The sequence below is a fragment of the Acanthochromis polyacanthus genome, chromosome 7 (assembly GCF_021347895.1).
Source record: "Acanthochromis polyacanthus isolate Apoly-LR-REF ecotype Palm Island chromosome 7, KAUST_Apoly_ChrSc, whole genome shotgun sequence".
Taxonomy (NCBI): Eukaryota; Metazoa; Chordata; class Actinopteri; family Pomacentridae; genus Acanthochromis; species Acanthochromis polyacanthus.
The window spans coordinates 19,713,328-19,732,393 of NC_067119.1; the positions used below are offsets into that span (position 1 = coordinate 19,713,328).

General features: G+C 44.7%; 1 protein-coding gene across 1 annotated transcript in view; it reads left to right on the forward strand.

The window, feature by feature from the left end:
- Positions 1-19,066, forward strand: part of smtnb (smoothelin b) — a 49,805-nt gene that overhangs the window by 23,509 nt on the left and 7,230 nt on the right. Inside the window, 14 exon segments of the mRNA XM_051951123.1 lie at positions 2,192-2,288; positions 6,750-6,787; positions 6,850-6,950; positions 6,952-7,022; positions 7,117-7,151; positions 9,413-9,457; positions 9,459-9,496; positions 9,498-9,682; positions 9,685-9,725; positions 9,727-9,969; positions 9,972-10,005; positions 11,937-12,010; positions 16,121-16,184; positions 16,269-16,422. Of these exon segments, the coding sequence (XP_051807083.1) occupies positions 2,192-2,288; positions 6,750-6,787; positions 6,850-6,950; positions 6,952-7,022; positions 7,117-7,151; positions 9,413-9,457; positions 9,459-9,496; positions 9,498-9,682; positions 9,685-9,725; positions 9,727-9,969; positions 9,972-10,005; positions 11,937-12,010; positions 16,121-16,184; positions 16,269-16,422 (1,220 nt within the window).

The following is a 19,066-nucleotide window of genomic DNA, read 5'->3' on the forward strand; positions in this document are numbered from 1 at the left end:
TGAGGACAGTTGTTTTTGTTGTTTGGAGAATTTGCTATTATAGTCTGACACAAACGCTCCAGATGGGCTGAGCGGTGGTTGATGGTGTCGGTGTTGGTTCCACTCTATCAGGTCCTCACTACTGGGACCAGAGCGAAGCCGATAATGACAGCATGGCGGCTGGCAGCAGGTCCAGCGCTCTGGTCTCCAATTCCACTATATCTCCCCTCCTTTTTTTTTTTTTACCACTTTGCCTCACTGTCTGTGAGAAATATGTTCCCTGTGGTTTAGTGGGAGCTTTGAAATGATGGCTGTCTGTGTGACTCCTGGTAGAGGCAGGAGTAGTGGGTGAGGGGGAGCGGGTGAGGAAAGGCTCGTTCTCTTTAATTGTGTTTATGGCTCAAACACAGTTATCTCCCCCTGTGACTCTTTGACTCGGTGACTCCACTCTGAAGTGTCCTTTGTGTGTCCTGGCGCATTATTGCGCGGCCGTGTTGTTGTTGGCGACTGTGTGAAACTCATCAGACACTTTAATGACTCCTTTAAAGGAGCATTCTACCAAATTTTTTCCTTCCACTGTGGTGTGCCAGACTGTATCAGCAGCATTTAGTCTTGTCCCGAAAGGCTGAGACAACATTTTTATGCCCCAGTATGCTTTTTTTTTTTCTCCATATGGAAAAAGTAAAAGCTGGAAAATGTGACATCGGAGCACCTGTTATGTAGATTTACATCTTTAGGGTTTCACATTTACTCCCTTTTGAAGCTTTTCGTTCTTTTTCAGAAGCGTATTGATCTCGTCTGGTTGATTTTTAGCATTTTTTAAAATTTATATGTGTTCAATCACCGACTCAACCTGTGTCGTTCCAGCTTCACTGTGTTTGTTTACGCTGCCGTCTCCCTGCAGCAGTGTCTGATTACATTTTCTCTTCAGTGATTGAGCCACTCTGCCCTGTAATCTGCTCAAGGTGGGGAAGGTCGCAGTCAATAGAGCAGAAAGCCTTGAGTCCTTTCTCACCTCTGCAGGCTTTCTGGTTTCGTCACGACATTAACTTGCAACCTGCCTGTCTCTGATCACATGATTAGAAGCCTTTAAAAACACTGAAGTGCCATTTATAACATTTTTACCATGCTAGATCAACATTGTTTATACATGGTGAACTGATGGTGGTGTGTGGTTGGGTGTGTGTACTGAATTTCCTTGCTTGAGGGACTGTGAATGTGTTTTCAGAAGCGTTTTGAAGTAATAGTAGGCTGTAAATCTGGTCTAAGTATCACATTTTCAGTATTTAAGGTCATGTCTTGTATGTTTTTTCAGGATCCACCCATCCTTTTGTTGAACTATTTTTAACCCAGATGCGTTTTGTCAAACACCTTTAAGGAGGTCATGTGTTATGAGGCCGTTCATCATTTCAGATGAGCTACAGAGTGATGCATAACACCTGAAGCGCCGCAGTTTTTGCCCTTTAATAGTAAAATTTTCAGGTCTTCAGACCGTTGTGTACTAAGAATATGTTTAGGAGTGATTTAACCATGATGTGTGACTGAGTGCGCACATGCTCAGAGGAGTCTTATTTGTGCAGCTGATTCTCCTGTGGAGTAGTTCAAGGTCAGGCACCAGAGGCCCAACAGTAGTGTTGGCATCTACATCTTCCCCCCCCTCTGTCCTTCCCTCCACACCTCTCCCATTTCCTCCCCATATGCCAAAATATTGCTGCCTCTCCACTGAGATCTCCCTCTTTCTATAGTTTTGCTCTCCCTCATCACAGATTAGGACCAGAGTTCTGCATCTGATTTCGTTCTTTTGCAATCAGGCTGCAGGTGCTACAGATAAGCAGATCCTGTAACTCACTTCTGAATCATGTTCTGGATGTATATGTTGGCCCATTTGGCCTTCAGGGTGCACCCCCTCCTCTGAAATACACAATGGAAAATAAAAATAGACCTTTACTTTTCCAGCTGGCCAAGTGTGTTGCTCATCATGGCTGGAGTATTTGACCTGGACCTCAGACAAAAGACTGTTGTGATCACAAGCTGACCTCAAACAGATGATAAAGCTGATGTTTTCACTGATCTGAGGAAAGGGTTGCAGCGGCAGGCGTAACACATTTGACGCCCTGAGAAGCTAAAAAGCAGTGTAGTTGTAGCCGCATTCAACTGCAATGAGCCGATTCAATTCTTTTCTTTTTCTCTTTTCTTTTTTTTTTTTCTTCAGGAGACCGAGCGGGAGAGTCACAGTGAGCATATCAGATCTCAGAACCAGGAGTTGCGCAGCCAGCAGACACAACAAAGCAGAGAGCTGCAGAGAATAGGTAAGAAACACTCTTTCAGCGCCAGACTGAATGCGACTTCTCTTCAAAATAGTGGGCTATTGTTTTAGTGTTGAAAAGGCTACGTTTTGTTTGCATGTTCATACTTGCAACAGCACACACTGGCTCACACTTGCATCATATTTAATTACATCACACTTGTGGCATTTATGAAATACAACAGTTTGTATGTGCTGTAAACATTCACCTAAAGGTCAGCTTGAGGTTGCCAGGCTAATAATCTGAGACCAACACTGACCACCTCTGTTACATGTAGCTGTGACTGCATACAAGACTGCTGATGCCTTTTCCTCTTCAGTGCCTGTTGATATAGTCATCCAAAGGAGTCATTCTCCTGAGGTGGCAGTCAGGAGGTCGTATTAGTTCAGGCTCTTTAAGCTCCTTCATCAAACTTTATTAACTGTTTGGAGTCACTTGCCGCCATAGGCTTAGTGACTTTGACTTGTAAAGTGTGAAGTAATTTTATTAACCACTCTGTTAGTCCAACCATCAATAAAGACGCATGAATGCAGGCCTACAGGAAGGAATGAATGTACTTCCTTCACTTGGATCCTCAAAGTGAACGAAGCAGGAACACTTGTGGAGCAAACAATGGGCAGCCTGTAAAACTACACATGTGCATTATTGACAAGTAATGAACATTGCTACAAAATTACTTAAGAAAATAATGAAAATAAAAAAGCAAAAAATAAGTAGTCTTCATATAGAGCACCAACATTTAATTTTCATCGTCTGCTGCTCATCTTTTCAGCTCATGCTTGGGCAACTGGAGCTTGTCCTGAGGCTGCCGGCCATTCTGTGTGGCCTGGTCTGCCCTGGGCTTGGCTCTCAGTGTCCTTCACATGGAGCTGGGGTTGATGGTGGGGTTATGGGAAGCAACACAGGGAAACCCAACAACCACACCTCTGCTAAATAAAGCGGATACCAGAACAGAACTAAGGCTTGACGTGGTGAAGAAACTCCCCACTGTTCTGTATTTATCACTGGCATACAATTTAAGCCAGGGTGAAGCTAAGATCAACCAAAAATAAAGGAAAGACCACCATGGAAAAGTGAAGGAGTTTTAAAGCAGCTACCAATCAGCAAAGACGTGAGACTTTTGTGGACTGACAGGACCATGTAGCCCAGCTGGGTCTGTGGTTTCTGAAGGGGTGGTTGTTTTTTCAGCAGAGTGAAAGTGGCAGAAAATAAGAGATTAACTTGGAGGATCTGTGCCTGCTTTTTTGAGGGGGATCTTTGAACATAGCTCAAACTCATACCTCTACCTTTGAGACAAAGGAAGCTTATATTTATATACTTTACCTCAATGACCATGTGTCCAGCTGGTCTGTGTTCAAGTTCAAACTGTAGCAGGTAAGGCTATGATTTAGGAAATTAAATGTTTTCAGAGACTCTCCGTGGAATGTACTTTGTGCCTCACGTTCCCAAAAGAGAGAACTTGTTCTTTTTGGAGCGCAGCACGAACACACTAATTACAATTTCACACAATAACCGAGGGAGTGAACTGCACACAGACATCTCTTGTCTGTTATTCTAAATATCAGGTCAGTCTTTGGTCTGCACCAAACAACTCACTGATACATCACAGAAGCTGTGATTCCAGTGTATTTTGCAGAAACAAATTACTCAGCCACCGTCATCTGATGTTGTCTAAGTGGTGTTTTTAAATGTGCTAGTGGCTCGCCTGTGAGTCTTTCAGACTGTGCAAAACTTTGTTTCCCACTGAAATGTTTCAGAAACATCTGGATGGTTTGAGATGAATTTGTGCACAACAGTCATTATCTCTAGAAAACGAATACATCTGACTTTGATGGTCTTCTGATGTTTCCTCTGATGCAGAATGAGTTTTGAACTTGTGACATTTTGTGAAATATTGCTGCATAAAAGTAGCCTAGCCGCGCTAGACAACCCACGGCGAATTTAATTCTCTGCTAGGGTAGGTCTAGTTACCCTCCATAAAGCTCGAGGCTGGATGCTCCTAAAACTGGCCGGACCAATCACCATGAAGTGTAGAGTCAGAAGGCGGGCGTAACTAAGTGATGACAGAGGCGCGACGATTCTGACAGAAACAACCGGTGCACAATAAACAGTTATCTTTCGACTCTGCTTTGGCCACAGCCCTTAAAGATTTGAAGCTAAAATTCAACTTGAAAGATAAACAAAGGACGGCACTGAAGTGTTTCATTGAGAAGAAAGACGTATTTGGACTTATGCCGACGGGATATGGCAAATCCTTAATATACCAGTTGGCTCCACGGCTCCTGGTTGGGAAGCTAATGGGACTTAGTCACAATCCGCCGGTGCTCTAGGAACTCCGTCAGCCTATTCGTTGCGTTGATTGGTTGTATATCTACCCAATTGCTGCAGAGTGATTTGATAGACAACCTCTTAGCCCGCCTCCCTCCCTGTCGAGCGGTCCTAGACCCTTGTGCCTTCAGAACATGGGTCTAGCGCGGCTAGGCTAGCATAAAAGATGGATTGGTGTGAAATTTTGCTCAATCATTCGTATTCCCCTCTAAATACATTCTAACATTGTTTGTCTCCTGATCAGTTGGTTTATCTTCAAAAACTGAAACATAGGAAGATGAATCCACAGGTACAGCTATACAGTGTTCTAAACACTTTAGCATTATACCTGCATAGCATCAGTGTGTTAGCATTGTCACAGCGAGTGTGGATCAGAAGTACATTAAAAAGCCCCAGTTGGTGCAGCTCAAATGCAGCTTCTCAGAGTTGCTAGCAATGCTGCAGAATCTAGTCTTTGTGCAAAGTGCGGAATTTTAAGTTATCTGATAACATAATGGGAAAATAATGTCACAATTTCTATAAGATGATTCTATAAGAAGCCACCTTTAGTATCTACTATAGAAAACTCTGCTCAACCTGTTGAGGCAAAGCTGAGGTGTGATGAACCCGTGTTCAACTCCGATCACAAGCAGCTGAGGCAAAACCGAAAAACTTGTGTTGACCAGCTCTCAACGAGGACAAATATGGTCTGTCATCGGGTCAGTGCTTCACTGTAAAGCCTTTATATAAAACTTTTGGTTGTCCTTTGTTTGTGCTCTATATATTGACTGGCAGCAGACTGCAGCTTTTGTAGCTATTTGAAGCAAAGAGCAAGCCTCTCATTATACAGCAGCAGTGGGGGATTTTCCCAGAAATTGCCACACAATAGATACGACAGCTTCCCAATGGCAAAGACGTGAACAATAATGTGAGAGTTTGCTGAAGAAGCAGAGTGTTTTGCCTCTCACTTCAGCTACAGCTGACCAGTAATTGAATTTGAGTTGAGTGCATCATTGGATATAGACGCCGCGGTGCAGTGAACCGTTGCAGCAATTTATTGTCCTAATTGAATATCTTAATCATGTTTTCTGTTTAGACCAAATTACATAATCATGTACTCTATTTAAACAACAACTAGCTGCTATTTTTATCTCCTCATGTCCAAACCAATTTGTAAACTTGTTGTTTGAGAAGTGCCACATAATAAACAATTATACCGTTTATGAAGAACCCACCGAGGCTCTTTTTGCGGTGTGTTACGCAATAATGGCAAATAAATATCAACTGCTTTAAATGAGGCTGTGAATGTTCACCCTTGATCCTGTCTACTGAAATTTGAAAGGAGCACTGCTGGCTGCCTCCGGTCAGACTGGAGTCCCTCTTTGATTTGGTTTGTAAATGACAGACACGCATACTTGGTGAACCCCATTTGGTTGTAAAGCTGGTGCAAACTAAGTTCATTCAGAAGTGTTCCATGCTTTGCTTTGTACATAGTGATGTGGGAACTGGATACACTATTGGTTTTCTCTGTTTTCCTTATCTGTGGTGCATACACAACCTCAGATATTCGATCGTATAGCAGGTCCATGGGGTGTTGGAGGTACAAACTATGGACGGGGAGGATGTGGGCACTCCTGTGTTGTTTGGAGTATGGTTTCCTGAGGAGAGAAGGAGCAGTGAAGGACAGCCAGGAGGGGAAATGTTTGTCCTAGCAGTTACTTCACCCCCACTTTCTCCCTGACTCCTTGTAGCTGGTAGCCACCTGTGGTTGTGCCTCATGCTCCCTTTCTCCACTTCTTTTACTCACATCCACTATCACAATCTCACAAATCTGGCTCAGGAACTGAGGCCAGTCTGGAGAAATGTCTGCATCCCCTCATGTCTCCACATGCCTTCTCTTGATCCTGGCTGATATTTCTAGCCAGGCCTCTCTTGGGCCTCAGAGCTGCGGAAGTATTTCATTTACATTCATTTCAGTCTTTAACTTCACCACCTACTGCTTCCTTTCTCAAATACAGAAACTCCTCTTTAGTTTTTTTGCTGCTTTTCTGTGAGAAGATTGAAGTGACATAAAAATGAGTTTATACAAAATCTGAAAAGTTACAGGGTTCAGCAAAACACTTAATCCTCATCTTCCATTTGTGTTTTCTATAACAGGGTCCAACTCAGGCATGGTGTGGGTTCTTGATCAGCTGGTAAAGGATGATGGCTCTGGACCACTGCTGATCCCAGCATCAGCGTGACGCTGTGACCACAGAGCCTGACCTGGTTCTGTCTCAGCGTCAAAAGGTCAGACTCCTCAGCTTCAGACCACAGTGTGAAAAGATCCACTATGGATTCGGTGGGCTCAGACAAGAGTTCTGGGTTTCAGCCTTCAGAGCCCGCTGGACTCTGGAGCCTCCGACAAGAGCCAGAGTTCGCTCCCAGCTGGTTCGACTGGACTCTGGGGCATTCAGAGCGAAGCACCAGCTCCCAGTCTTACATGAGACAGACTGGGCTCAGATGTCTCTGACTCATGTGTCAGACCTCGTCTCGGCTCTGGGACTTCAGACAGCATCGGTTTGTTGTCGAGGAAACGACGGACTCTGTGACATCTGACCAGAGTGTGAGTATGTCCTCTGAGGAGAGGGTGTCAGCAGAGGAGGGCGGAAGTTGCACAAGTGGCTCACCTTACAGCACAGATTCAGAAAGCGACAGCAGAAGCCACAGATCCAGTCAAACATCCAGTCTGAGTATAACCCAGAACCAGACTGCTGACCAGGAGCAGCCTGATGGGGCTTTTTGTCTCGAAAAGAGAACCCTGCAAATGGGCTGGGCTCAATGGCAACGCCAAAGGGAAAAAACTGACTTCGAAAACAAAGGTGAAGAATTTAACCTGTGTATTGGATAAATGTAGGATTTGTGGATGTCAAAATATTCAGACGAATAACAAGTTAAGAAAATAAGTGATTGCAGCTTCCATACAGGGCCAGCACAGGTCACTGATGGGGTTGATGAGCATAAAAATGGCAAAAACATCCGACGTAATCTCATCCAAATGGCATACATTTTAGTCCAACTGAAATTAAGTGGAGTGTCTGCTCCTGTAAATCACTTCCTGTGTTTTTAGGGACAAAAATCTGCAACCAATAGGGAGAAATTACTATTTTTGCAGAAATCTTTTAGAGTCGGTGTTAAGGTGCAGCGTGGCTGTTCTGGACACCTAAAATACACTTTATGTTGTCATATCAACTTCACCACTGGGGTGTGGTGCTGAGCTGCACAGTCACAGTCAAGTTCACCTTCAGTCCAACTTCTCCTTTTCTTTCTCTCCATCTTATCATCCATTACAAAAACCTCTGGACACTTCATTCTTAGTGACTCACAGGCCTCATCGGCATCCATTAAACACACCAAGCTGAGCCCCTGTGAGATGCTGTTTAGCTTTTGTAACCTGGTTACACAAACAAACTGTGCACCTGATTGTCTCTGCTTCACCTCAGTGTCAGTCTCACCTGGCGTCAGAGAGGAATTGACAACTTTAGAGGCCACAGATTCTGTGTCTCTTCATCCCACAAATGCACAGAGCTTCTGTTTCTGCACCGACTGTAAAACTGTACCATTTCCCAACATGGGAGCTCAGTCGCCGTGACGCCATCAAGTCGCTCCCACTAAATGTGTTTAACCAAGGCTGGCCCTGGCCTTCTTTTATTGTTCCTGCAATATGCGCTGATGCTCCATCTCCTGAGAGCAATGTAAACACTCTGGGGTCCATCGTGGCCCCGCTGCTAAAAAAAGAACGGAGGCTCACAGCTTCACTCCAAACACAAATGTTTATGTTATGAAAACACCACCAGTCGATTCTTCACAGGATTCCGTGTGTGTTAGTGTGTGTTGTCACCACGGCGTCCATGTACGCTGTAGCCCCTCATGAATGTACATTGCTACCCCATAAACATGGAGCTGTTTAGTGTAGTAGCTCTGTGGTCATCAGTCCAGGCACATTACATATTAACCTTATCTCATCTGCTTCTTCTACTGACTGTTCTGTTGTGTTTTTTTATTTACTTTTTAGATAACCATTAACAGCGACCTGCCATCACTCATGGAAAAAGTAAGGATTCTGGTAAGAAACTAGTCCAAGTCTCATTATTCTGTGCTGTTTAATCACAAGCAAATGAATCCGCATCGGATGTTATCTTTCAAGGAACAGTCATTCATTTCCCATTGTGGATCCTGAGAAAACTGTGCTGGGATTATAGTTTATGATATCATGGCAGATGGTTGGACATTCTGCAGGACTACAGTATGTGGAAGTAATCAGAGCTATCGGAGTGACCATACCGGACCACTTACAGGATGAGGGCATGTTATAAATAGAAGATGATGCTCTTCCCTGTGTCCACAGTACTGTAAATTGTGGGTTTCTCTCTCAGCAGCTGATTCTTTTTTTTGTTTTTGTTGGGGTGACCTCAGTGAATATCTTCTCCTCTAATCACAAGCATTTCTTCCATGGGGTTTGTATGCGTGGTCTCACCTGACATTATTAACAATCTGAGAATATAAGAAAAAAAATGTCAGGGGTAGAAACCTGAAAAAAATTGCAACAAAAGATGGTAAAGACAGGGGAAGTTAGGAAAAAACAGGGGCTTTAACAGAAGCTAGAAAGAGGAGGCAGAGAGGAATAGGATTTGTAGAAGGCTTTAGAGGTGGAGGAGGAGATGACAAGAGCAAGAGGCTTTAACTGTGCTAATTCAGCCTGAATAGCGGAGGAGATCGAGGCTCTTTTTTCTCTTCTGTTTTGAGGTATTTAGTATTTTTCTCTTGTTTTGTCTTAACAGGCACCTGAGAAGAAAGATGTATACTGGAACAGTTTCAGCCGCACCAAACTCTGTTCGCGATCGAATGCGCAAGTTCACAGAGCCCAGAGCCCAAGTGTTCCACTTTGAGGAAAACTCCGCTGAGGAACGGGGCCAGCAGCGGCCAGACAAATTTCTCCAGAAGTGCTGAGCTGTTTACACACACGGCAGCATCCCTCAGCACATCTGGAGACAGGCCAGCCAGGCCTCGTGTGGACTCCACATCTATCACCTCCGCTGCATCCCAGAGTCAGGCACACCTCAGCCAAGAGGTGTGGCCAGCAAACCTCTGTCCCTCAGCCAGCCAATCGCAGAACTCCATGGGTGGGACGAGGCATCCAGCTAAAAAGATGTGCATGCCTCCAGTTAACTCAAAGGAAGACAGGACCCCAGGGAGAGCAGCTGGAACAAGGTCACCAGGGAGAGCAGACCCGGACATGAAGACTTTCCTCACCATTGAGATCAAGGATGGGCGCACCACCACGTCCTCGACATCAGCCCCCAGAGGCAACATCGTACCCATCACCACCATGACGCCGGCCGCATCACCACCAGTGCTCTCGGGCAAAGACAAGGTAGGAACATCCGTCTGACAGCAGCAGGTTGTAGCACACCAAGTTCTCTCAGTCAACAACAGCTTGACATGCTCTAGAGTTTATTAACGCCGTGCTTTTTAGTTAGCACTTACATTGTGTTTCTGGTGGTCTTGATCTCGGTTTAGCAGCTGTATGCATTTTCTTGCTAATACCAGTCTGTGGGTCACAACTGGAATCACTGTGGGAAGCGACCAGAGCCAAGCAATCGGTCACAAGTGGGACGATGACAAGGGTTTCTGTGAGGCTAAAGAAACAAAGCTCATGGATATTAGAGCAGAATATTACGTGAACTGGTGGTACTAAGGGGTATTTGTTATAGAGTGGGCATGTTGCTCAGTGTGGAGCGGGGGCTTGAGGTCACAAGTCAACAGCAGAGAGTGAATTCAGACAAAGGAAGCCCCAACTGGCCAAATATGAATGGTAATACTGTCACAGTGCAGCCCACACAGTGTACTGCTTTGTTTGTTATATTCTGTAGATGTTGTCTGCCCCCTCTTTCTAAAAAAACGCACACTTACTGGCATCATTCATTCGAGTGTCCATTTGAATGAGAAAAATGTTTCTGGGAAGCCTGCCAAGCGTCACAATAAAAAGATAGAATGCAGATTTAGCCGCTGCAGCATCCTGAGTTACCTTGTGCCTTCTTCTGTTTCTCATGTTTTCTGTCTCTCTCTATTGTCAGGTAGCAAGAAACAGTGTCCATGTTTGTTCAGCAGTAGGACGCAGTTGAGACATAGTGGGTTAAAAGTGAGGAAACAATAGCTGATTAAAAGATCTCCGTGAACACCTGTAGTTTACATGAAACAATGAAGTAGTATTTTTGGATGGGAGGTTAAAATCTATTGAGTTAATGGACTCTATAGCACCAGCGCCTCCTGCAACATTGACGTTTATAGCTAAAAAACAAGAAGTTAAGCGGGGAACTTAGCGACTTGAAGGAAAAAAATCTAAAAATGTCACTGTGTTGCAGGTGAAATGTCCTATTAGCTGAATTCAGGGAGGAGTCTGTGACTATTTACTGAGTGAATATTGAATACAATGAAAACATCCTGCAATGTTACATACTAAAACATGCCTGCAATAAGAGATCAGCAATGCTCCCATCAAGTACTGTACATAGTCAGCACAGTGTATAATCACAGTTCAAAACAGTGTCGGCAGAGATTTCATTTAATGCATGAAACAAAAACACCTATAACATGAAAGGATTTGTTCCAGAGGCAGGGCTGCTACAGCTGCTGTTACAGTCTGTCCAAACAAGATGTCTTAAGTTTCAGCTCTTCTCAGTAACCGGGATCCACAACCCAAACAGTTTATTTAAAACTCCAACTGGACCTGCGCCTTTCCTGCTTCGTCACCTCTAGAGCGAATCTCCCTCCCGCCCACATTCTGGGAGCTTTACTGGCTCCATCATGAGGGTCACATGGGATCTTTTCGTCTCAATTTGCTTTAATAGTTTTGGGCTCCTTTTTTGGAACCTGCCTGCTTCACTCAGCGAAAAGGCAGCCTGCGATAGTGTCTCCGGTTTCACTCAAAAGCACTACAAAGGCTATTAAATGTATGCTGGTGTGCATCAATCCTGCGTTTTATGATGTAGCTTTCCTCTCCGTGTGTGTGCGCTCGCAGGCCAGTGAAGAAAGTTGTTTATGTTAAAGGTGGCGTCATCTCAATTTGCTCACTGTCATTAGACAGGAGTCTGTGTTGTTTATGACAATGTGGCAGCTTATGCAACTGATTAACGGCCATCACAGTGCAAGACCATGCAGACATCTCAATTCTGCACGTAATTTATAGGCAGCAGCCCTTTCTTGGCTTTTAGGGGTTCTTTCTCATTCATCCATACTTAAGGTCTTAAAATACATATTTTAAATGTGAAGTCAAGTAAATCTTTGCCTTTCTGTGTCTTGCAGAGTTGACCCTCGGTCTAAGAGCAACGCCCTTCAAGATCTCCTCATCCAGCATCACTTCTGGACCTGTCCATCAAGTACATTCTGCCACATTTTTGGAAACACCTCGAGGCATTCATCAAACACGCATAAGAAATTGGTTTCCAGTTGTTCCCGATTTAAGATTGGTGCTTTGTTTTTTATCACCTATTTCAATCTGCAACCGACTTCACTGAATTCCTCTGGTGTTTTTGCTGTGTCCCTGTCACGGCAATCACCTATGAAGGCCTGAAAAGCAAGCGAGCCAGGAGAGTGAGGGACAGACAGAGTGTGAGAAAGGAGGGAGAGGAGGGAAGAGCAGTGTTTATGAACACAGAGCGGGTAGCCAGTCACATCTGTCCTTGTAGGGTATGTGAAGGAGAGAGGGGAGCGTGAGGGAGGTGTTCTGGCATTCCTGGATTTCTCCTCTGCAGGCCGTTGCCCACTGAGATTCTATCTGGGAAATGTTTCCTAAATCACACCTGTCTGTCTTCGTCCGCACCATTTACTGTCCAGCTGCTTTTAAACACATGCTGACACAGTCTTCGTCACTTGGTCTTTTCTTGGCAAAAACTGAAAGATGCGCCCCTTTCTGCACTCTGATTGGCTGAAGGGAGACTTTTGGACTGCTGTCAGGATGAGCAAAGAGCACAAATATCCTCCCACCTCCTACTGACCTCTGAGCTTAGGAAGAACAACTAAACTCCCATTTGCCTCATTCCTTGAACTCTTCTCTCCTCCATGAAAGGAAGTGTCTTCGTGAAAAGAGAGTTGGGGGATTTAGGGGGAGAGGAGACGAGATGTGATGTCCTGTTTGCTTTTTAATGGCTTTGTATTTCACCCTTCTGTGGTAATCTGGTTATGAGATCAGGGAGATGGTTAATTATGTCTGGGAGGAGACTGCAGGGTGGATTTAAGGTGTTGGCAGTAGGCTGTCTCCATCAGTTAGGTCCTGGTCAAGAAGCACAAACCACAGGACAGGTACAAACCAAAATACTCTTACAAAACAAGACTTTGCAGGAAGAAGATAAAGACTCTGCAGGAGATGAGGTTTATTTTTTGACTTATCTCACTATTAAGCATGCAGGTAATGTCTTTGAGTGTGCAGGATTATTTATAAGCATGTAGATAAAGAAATTGCATAAAAATATCTGCATCTTTCACTTGGTGAGACAGGGACCTTTTCATTGTTTACCCCAGCAACCACCATTGTGGATTATAGCTTGCTTCATGTGTCAGTCATCAGTCTTTAGTGCTAACTCTCTTTTCATAAGTGTGGGTTTAACAATAGGCCTTAACACTGACTGCAGCATCTAACACAGCGGGCGTGACTGCATGCAGCACTGCTAGACTGCCGGTCACAATCACGGGCAAGCAAACAAGTGCAACATAATTGTCTGAGCTCAACATAAATTCCTTCATTGATAAACCACACGACCACGGACATTAAGTCTTTCAGTGCTTTCATCACTTGCATAAGCTGCTGTTTCAGCTGCGTCTGCCAGATTTGCTCAAGTTTTACCATACAAAGACTGATCCTGAGTGACTCGGCTAATGAGATTGTAAAAACAGCAGCAGACACTGTTGGTTAGCATCAACCGGATCGCATTCAGACGGATTCAGAGTCCACCTGTTGTCTGACTTTCATTGCTTTGTGTGTGAGGAAGAGGGTGACCTGTCAGAGGAGGATCATCTTAAAGCAGCCCACTCTTTCCACATTAGTAAGGAAGAGTGTTCAGATACCAAGGCAGCATACGGTGTAACATGAGTCTGAATAAGCTTTTCCTGTTTAGTGCCGATGGTTGTTGTTATTGACCCACAGTGGGTTCCCGTCTGAAAGTCCTGATCTGTTTGGGTGGTCTGGGCTTCTCCTTGGTGTCTAACATGAACACTCACTACCACCAGCTCTTTCCTTATTTGTAAGTTTTTCCTAATAAAACATGTTTTTGCTGATGACATCGGTTTGCATTGGATCATCTTAAAATCAGAGTCTTCAACTAGGAAAAGGTTTGGATGATGGAGGCAGTACAAAGATCCCAAACAATTAAATGGATTCTTATTATTTACAATAAAGCAAGACAGTGATTCAGTTATTGGCAAGGTCAGAATGCTTGTAGTGTTTCTACACGGAGATGAAAGTTCATTTCAGGCAGGTGAGACTGACAGCTTATTATTGATGCCTCCTGCTGCAAGATATCACAGCTGTTTCTGCTCATCTGAGCAGGCTGTCCATGCCGACCGCTGCGCTCGGCCTTGAACGCAAAGATAAATAATGCTTTAGCTTTATAACCAGGGTGATGACAGGGCAGTCAGTCTTTCCTGAAGTCACAGAGATTACTGCCAAGTTCTGGGTCACGCTGGTTAAGTGCTGCTGCATGAACATGGACACTCAGGCCCACAGACAGTGACCAGTTGTCTCACTGTCGCACAGAGGGGATAAAGACCCCATTGTTAACATGCTGTAGATCCATGACACATGCTGATTACACAACCAGTTCACATGTGTCACGGGTTTGAGCATGGTCTGCAGATCGAGGGGCAAATGTGGTGGAAAAGTTTGAGGAAAAAAACTAATGTCTGGATGAACTGATTGTGATTTCTGCGGTTCTTCTTCAGAGTTAGACCTCTGCATTATTTCATGTCTGAACTCTGCAGGATGTTGCATGTCACTATTTTTGGAAACGCTTGTAAATGCCAGCAGAGGGCTCACAATAGCCACGCGTTGTCACATCTAAGAGTGACGATATCGTCATTCAAAGACATAACAATAAGAAACACAACATGCAACTTGCAGAAATCTGTAATATTTAAATGCTTTATAGCGTGCTTATATGCTGTCCACCTTGTCTTTGTACACCTTGTCTTTGTATTATTGTGGGGAAAGGGCTTGACCCACTTTCCCTGCTGCCAGTTGGCATTTCTTTCCACTCTCCTTCATGGTCAGATTCTTCCTGGTAGCAGTTCTGTTTTTGTTTGTTGTGGTTGATAGACTTTGTGTGTTTAGATAAATAGAAATATTATTTATACAGCCACAGTATTTCGTTTTAAGATACAGACATTTACAGTGAAGTTTTCTATTCTGTTTGTGCTGTTGGTGCTTGTGGTGTATTTGCATGTCATCAAGAATTATTGGTTCATTACATGTGGTCATGTGTAGTCTTATGGTTCTATTTATACTGTGCTCAGATGTGCAGTATGTAAAGTACCATCGGATTTCTCTTCACAGAGTACAAGTGGCAAGAAATCTGCAGTAGGCATTTCAATGATATACTTAAGCATCTAACAGTATGAAGAACACCACAGACCTCTGCCAGCACCCTTCAAGAACCCTTAATTTAACACAGAGCACTTGAGACATCTACATGAGCAGCAGCTGATTTGTCAGTAAGCCTAAAACAAAATATTGGGAGGGTTGTGATGTCCTTCCCCAGAGTTAGGGAGAACAGGTCATTATCACTGGCTTTCCAGCATGCTCTGTCATGGACCTAAACTCTTTGCCCTTCATGGGCTGATCTTCCTCCGGAGATCTGCTTGAATCACAGACATGCAAACAAGCGGCCTCATTAGTCAGGATTTTTGTTAGAAAGCAGTTTTAAGAGGAGTGAAACACTACTGTGCCAGTCTTTCAGCACAGCCCAGGCCTAGAGCCACATCTAAACCCTTGTTGCCTGCCAATCGAGGTGGTGAAGGACGTGAGCTAAAATAAAAGGAAAGTTGGAGTGGGAGGGGTGAGTTTTCTAAATTGTTGTCACTAACATTCCCATCTCTCGCCGCCACCAGGGCCCCAGGACAGACTGTCTCAGTGGAGTAATGGCGGGGTTTGAGATAAATATACATGCTCAGGACACCTGGAAATAAGTGGGTGGGGGCTGCCTGGGAAACGGGATTCTCTGCATGCTCATTGGCTGTCACTTTGGAGGCCTGTAAAGAGGGGAGATTTGCTGGAGGTATAAAGAACGTGCGTTGGTTTGGATGCTCTCCGACAGAGAGGACAGCTGCTACGGAGACAAAGGCCACAACTTCTTGATTTCTCTGATCTTACACCTCAATCTAAATTTTTGGGGATACTTAAATTCTCCCAAGCTTATAGGACGCCAGTCAGTCTTACACTGAGTAAAGTTTGTGTGGTCATGCCTGGAGTGAACCTGGACTTCCTGCCAGCCTCACAGGCTCCGGAGGCTTTGGGCAGCCCAGACAGTGCTTGCGCTGAGTCCGGTCTGGAGGAGGTTATCGGTGACTTGCTCGCTCAGGAGGAAGCTGAGGACGAGGAAGAGCATTTGGGGAGAGGAAATTTGAGCTGACGTTGCGGTGTGGCAGTGGGGGAGATCCACAGCGACCTGCAGGCCTTCGGGAAGCGAGTGGATGCTCGCCTGGAGGAGGCAGCAGCTCAGGTGGCTCCTCTGGCCGAGGCCTGTGCTATGTTGCAGGAGGAAAACCTGAGACTGAGGATTCAGCAAGAAAAGATGGTGAGGCAAGTGGAGGCCTTGTGTCAGCTAATGGGACTACCCGATCCCTTACTGCATGAACTTGACAGCAACGGAGGCTCCTGTTCAATTCCATGTGAAACCGAAGCTTCACCTAGTGAAGCTTCACCTTGCACACAGCAGGAGGCTTCAGCTGAAGCAGCACATGATGATTCATCTTGCACACCTCAAGATTCTCCATCCAGTGCAGCTCAGGATATCTCTGCTAGCACTCCTCAGCAAACTCAGCAGGTGAACCCCAGGAACCTACATCATGCCCCAGGACTCTGAGTCTACTGCGACAAACACACCTCAGAAGTCGGCACATTCACCCGTCCCTCACCACCAACCTTTGCAAGCCGCCGTCCCTCTCTGCTCCCTCTCTGATGGCAAACATTACCTCAAACAACATCACGGTACTGCTCTCTTCTTAACGGTTCTGATTATGACCCGATTAATTCACATAAGCTGGGAACATCTTTTGTTCTGCTGTTGACAATGCCTGTGGATCAGCTGGCCATGAGTTTACATGCCAGGCCGGTGATCCTCTGTGTTCTGCTCATGTCCTTGTTGACCTGCAGCTCACCTCTCTAAGCTTTCCATCGGTTTTAATCTCGCATTGTGGTCGTCACTCTCAACTGAAAAAAGCTGTCCATCTCAGCTGTCAGTCAGTTTGACAGATTGTGTTTATGTGGAGGACTTCACTGCAGTCTGTCATGGAGGTATTCCAGTCTGTAACACCATGCAGCTCTATTTGTGTCCAAGTCCACAATCGTGTGTATGTCAGCATGAGTGTTGTGTGAAGTGGATGCACTTCCTAATGGAGGAGAAAAATGCTATTATTTCAATGGTAAAAGTGGCTCAGTCTGTAATTTTTCATCTTCCCATCATCCATAATACTCACTTTTGCAGGAGCATTTACTTTTAATTTCATGTTTCTCTCTTTCTTTATTTTTTAAGCTTTTTTTTTTGCGTTTTTATATAGAAAGTTGCAGGGTGAAAGAGAGCAGGAGAATGGCATGTAGAAAGGTCAGGCCAGCCATGAGATGGACCATATATGAACAGGTTTTTAGATGTGATTGAAGGCTGTACATTCCTGTTATATAACCAATACAGTTTCATGTTTGACACGAGAACCATTTGGCGCTCATGCCTCGGCCCATTTGGTTTATGTACTCCAAAAAGCCTATAACAAACCCGGTGACATTCTGAGGGGATAATGAGTATTAAGCATCATCTTCAGTTATTCAGCCATCTAGAGTTCATATTCCTCTCTAATCCTGCAAAGACAGCTGGGTCCACCAATCAGCTACTTCAGTCAAGGTGGCTGACTCCTCCCAAGTGTCGATCCTTTTGGCAAACGCGTGATAATGAGAGGTGACCTTATCTGACTGTATTTCCTTTTCTCTTTGTGTGGTATGTGCTTTTTCTCTCATGTCAGCTGTTCCATGGTTCTGCTGGTGGAGACTGTACTGCAGGTCAGAGCAGTTAATTAAACAGTTTTCATTACAGAAATAGTAAACAAAAAGGGCTTTTCATGCTACAGTGACTCAGATGCTTAGGGATACGTTGCAGCTCACTTACTCAGAGTCTGAGGTTATCTGGGAGTTTCTCACCCTCCGTCATTGGCTGACTCAGAGCGCTCATTTGGCTGTGTTGTGTCCCCAAACATTCTTCATCGGTCAAGTGGGTCTCAGTCCAGCCCGTCCCATGGGTCAAAACTGTGCGTCCAGAAAAGTCTAAAACCCAGGGACCACCTTTGATCAGAGAGAACCCGTGACTGTGCCGGGCACCGTTCCTCCCTGGTGAGACTGGTCTGTCTGGGGCCTTTAGGGAGGAGGGCTGGGCAGCTGTGGACAGGGACGGGGCCAACTGTCTGAGCTAAATCTGGATCTTACAACAAAGCACTGAAGCCACAAGTAGTCTATAGAGTCTAACGTCCACCACAGGCATTCAGCACCATATGAAATTAACTCGCAGTGTGTAGCCAGGTTCACTTAACAGCCTATAATGTTGTGTTTGTTCTTATGGTGCATATGGTGCTCCCTTCACTCACATACCAGAGAGAGATGTGGCTTTGGGTGTTTTTTCCTCAGATTTATGTCTCTTAATGCATTGTCCCCATCATACAGCGATAGTGGGTGTACCATTCCTGTCACATAAACTCTCAGTTGGCAGCAGCTTGGTATCATTAAGAGCACTCCGTATGTCAGTCACACTCCATGAACTAAGTGAACAGTAACTTGGCAGGGTTTCTCCGCTCTCATGTGCTTGCCTGTCACTCTCTCTGGCCAAAGCTGGAAAATAGAGGGGATGGAAAGAAGTTATGAGATAGTGTGAGTGGGCAGTCTTGGTACAAAAAGGAGATTATTAGAGGGCGGGTAACTTCACACTCAAACCTATTATGGCTGCAGTGTGTTTGACAAAATCCTCCAGGCTATTGCGTCCTGAACTGTCAGCCAGCCTGAAATATGTATTTTAAACCTTCATTCCTGTTTAGTAAGTACATAGCTTAGAGGCTGAGGTACTGATTTAGCTCTTCACTGCAATGCATACATCCAACTAAGGTTTTCCTCCTAAAATGAGTATAGATAAATCTCAGACGTCTTTGCAGTCGGATGATTGAATACATATGTCTTTGTGCTTATGCTG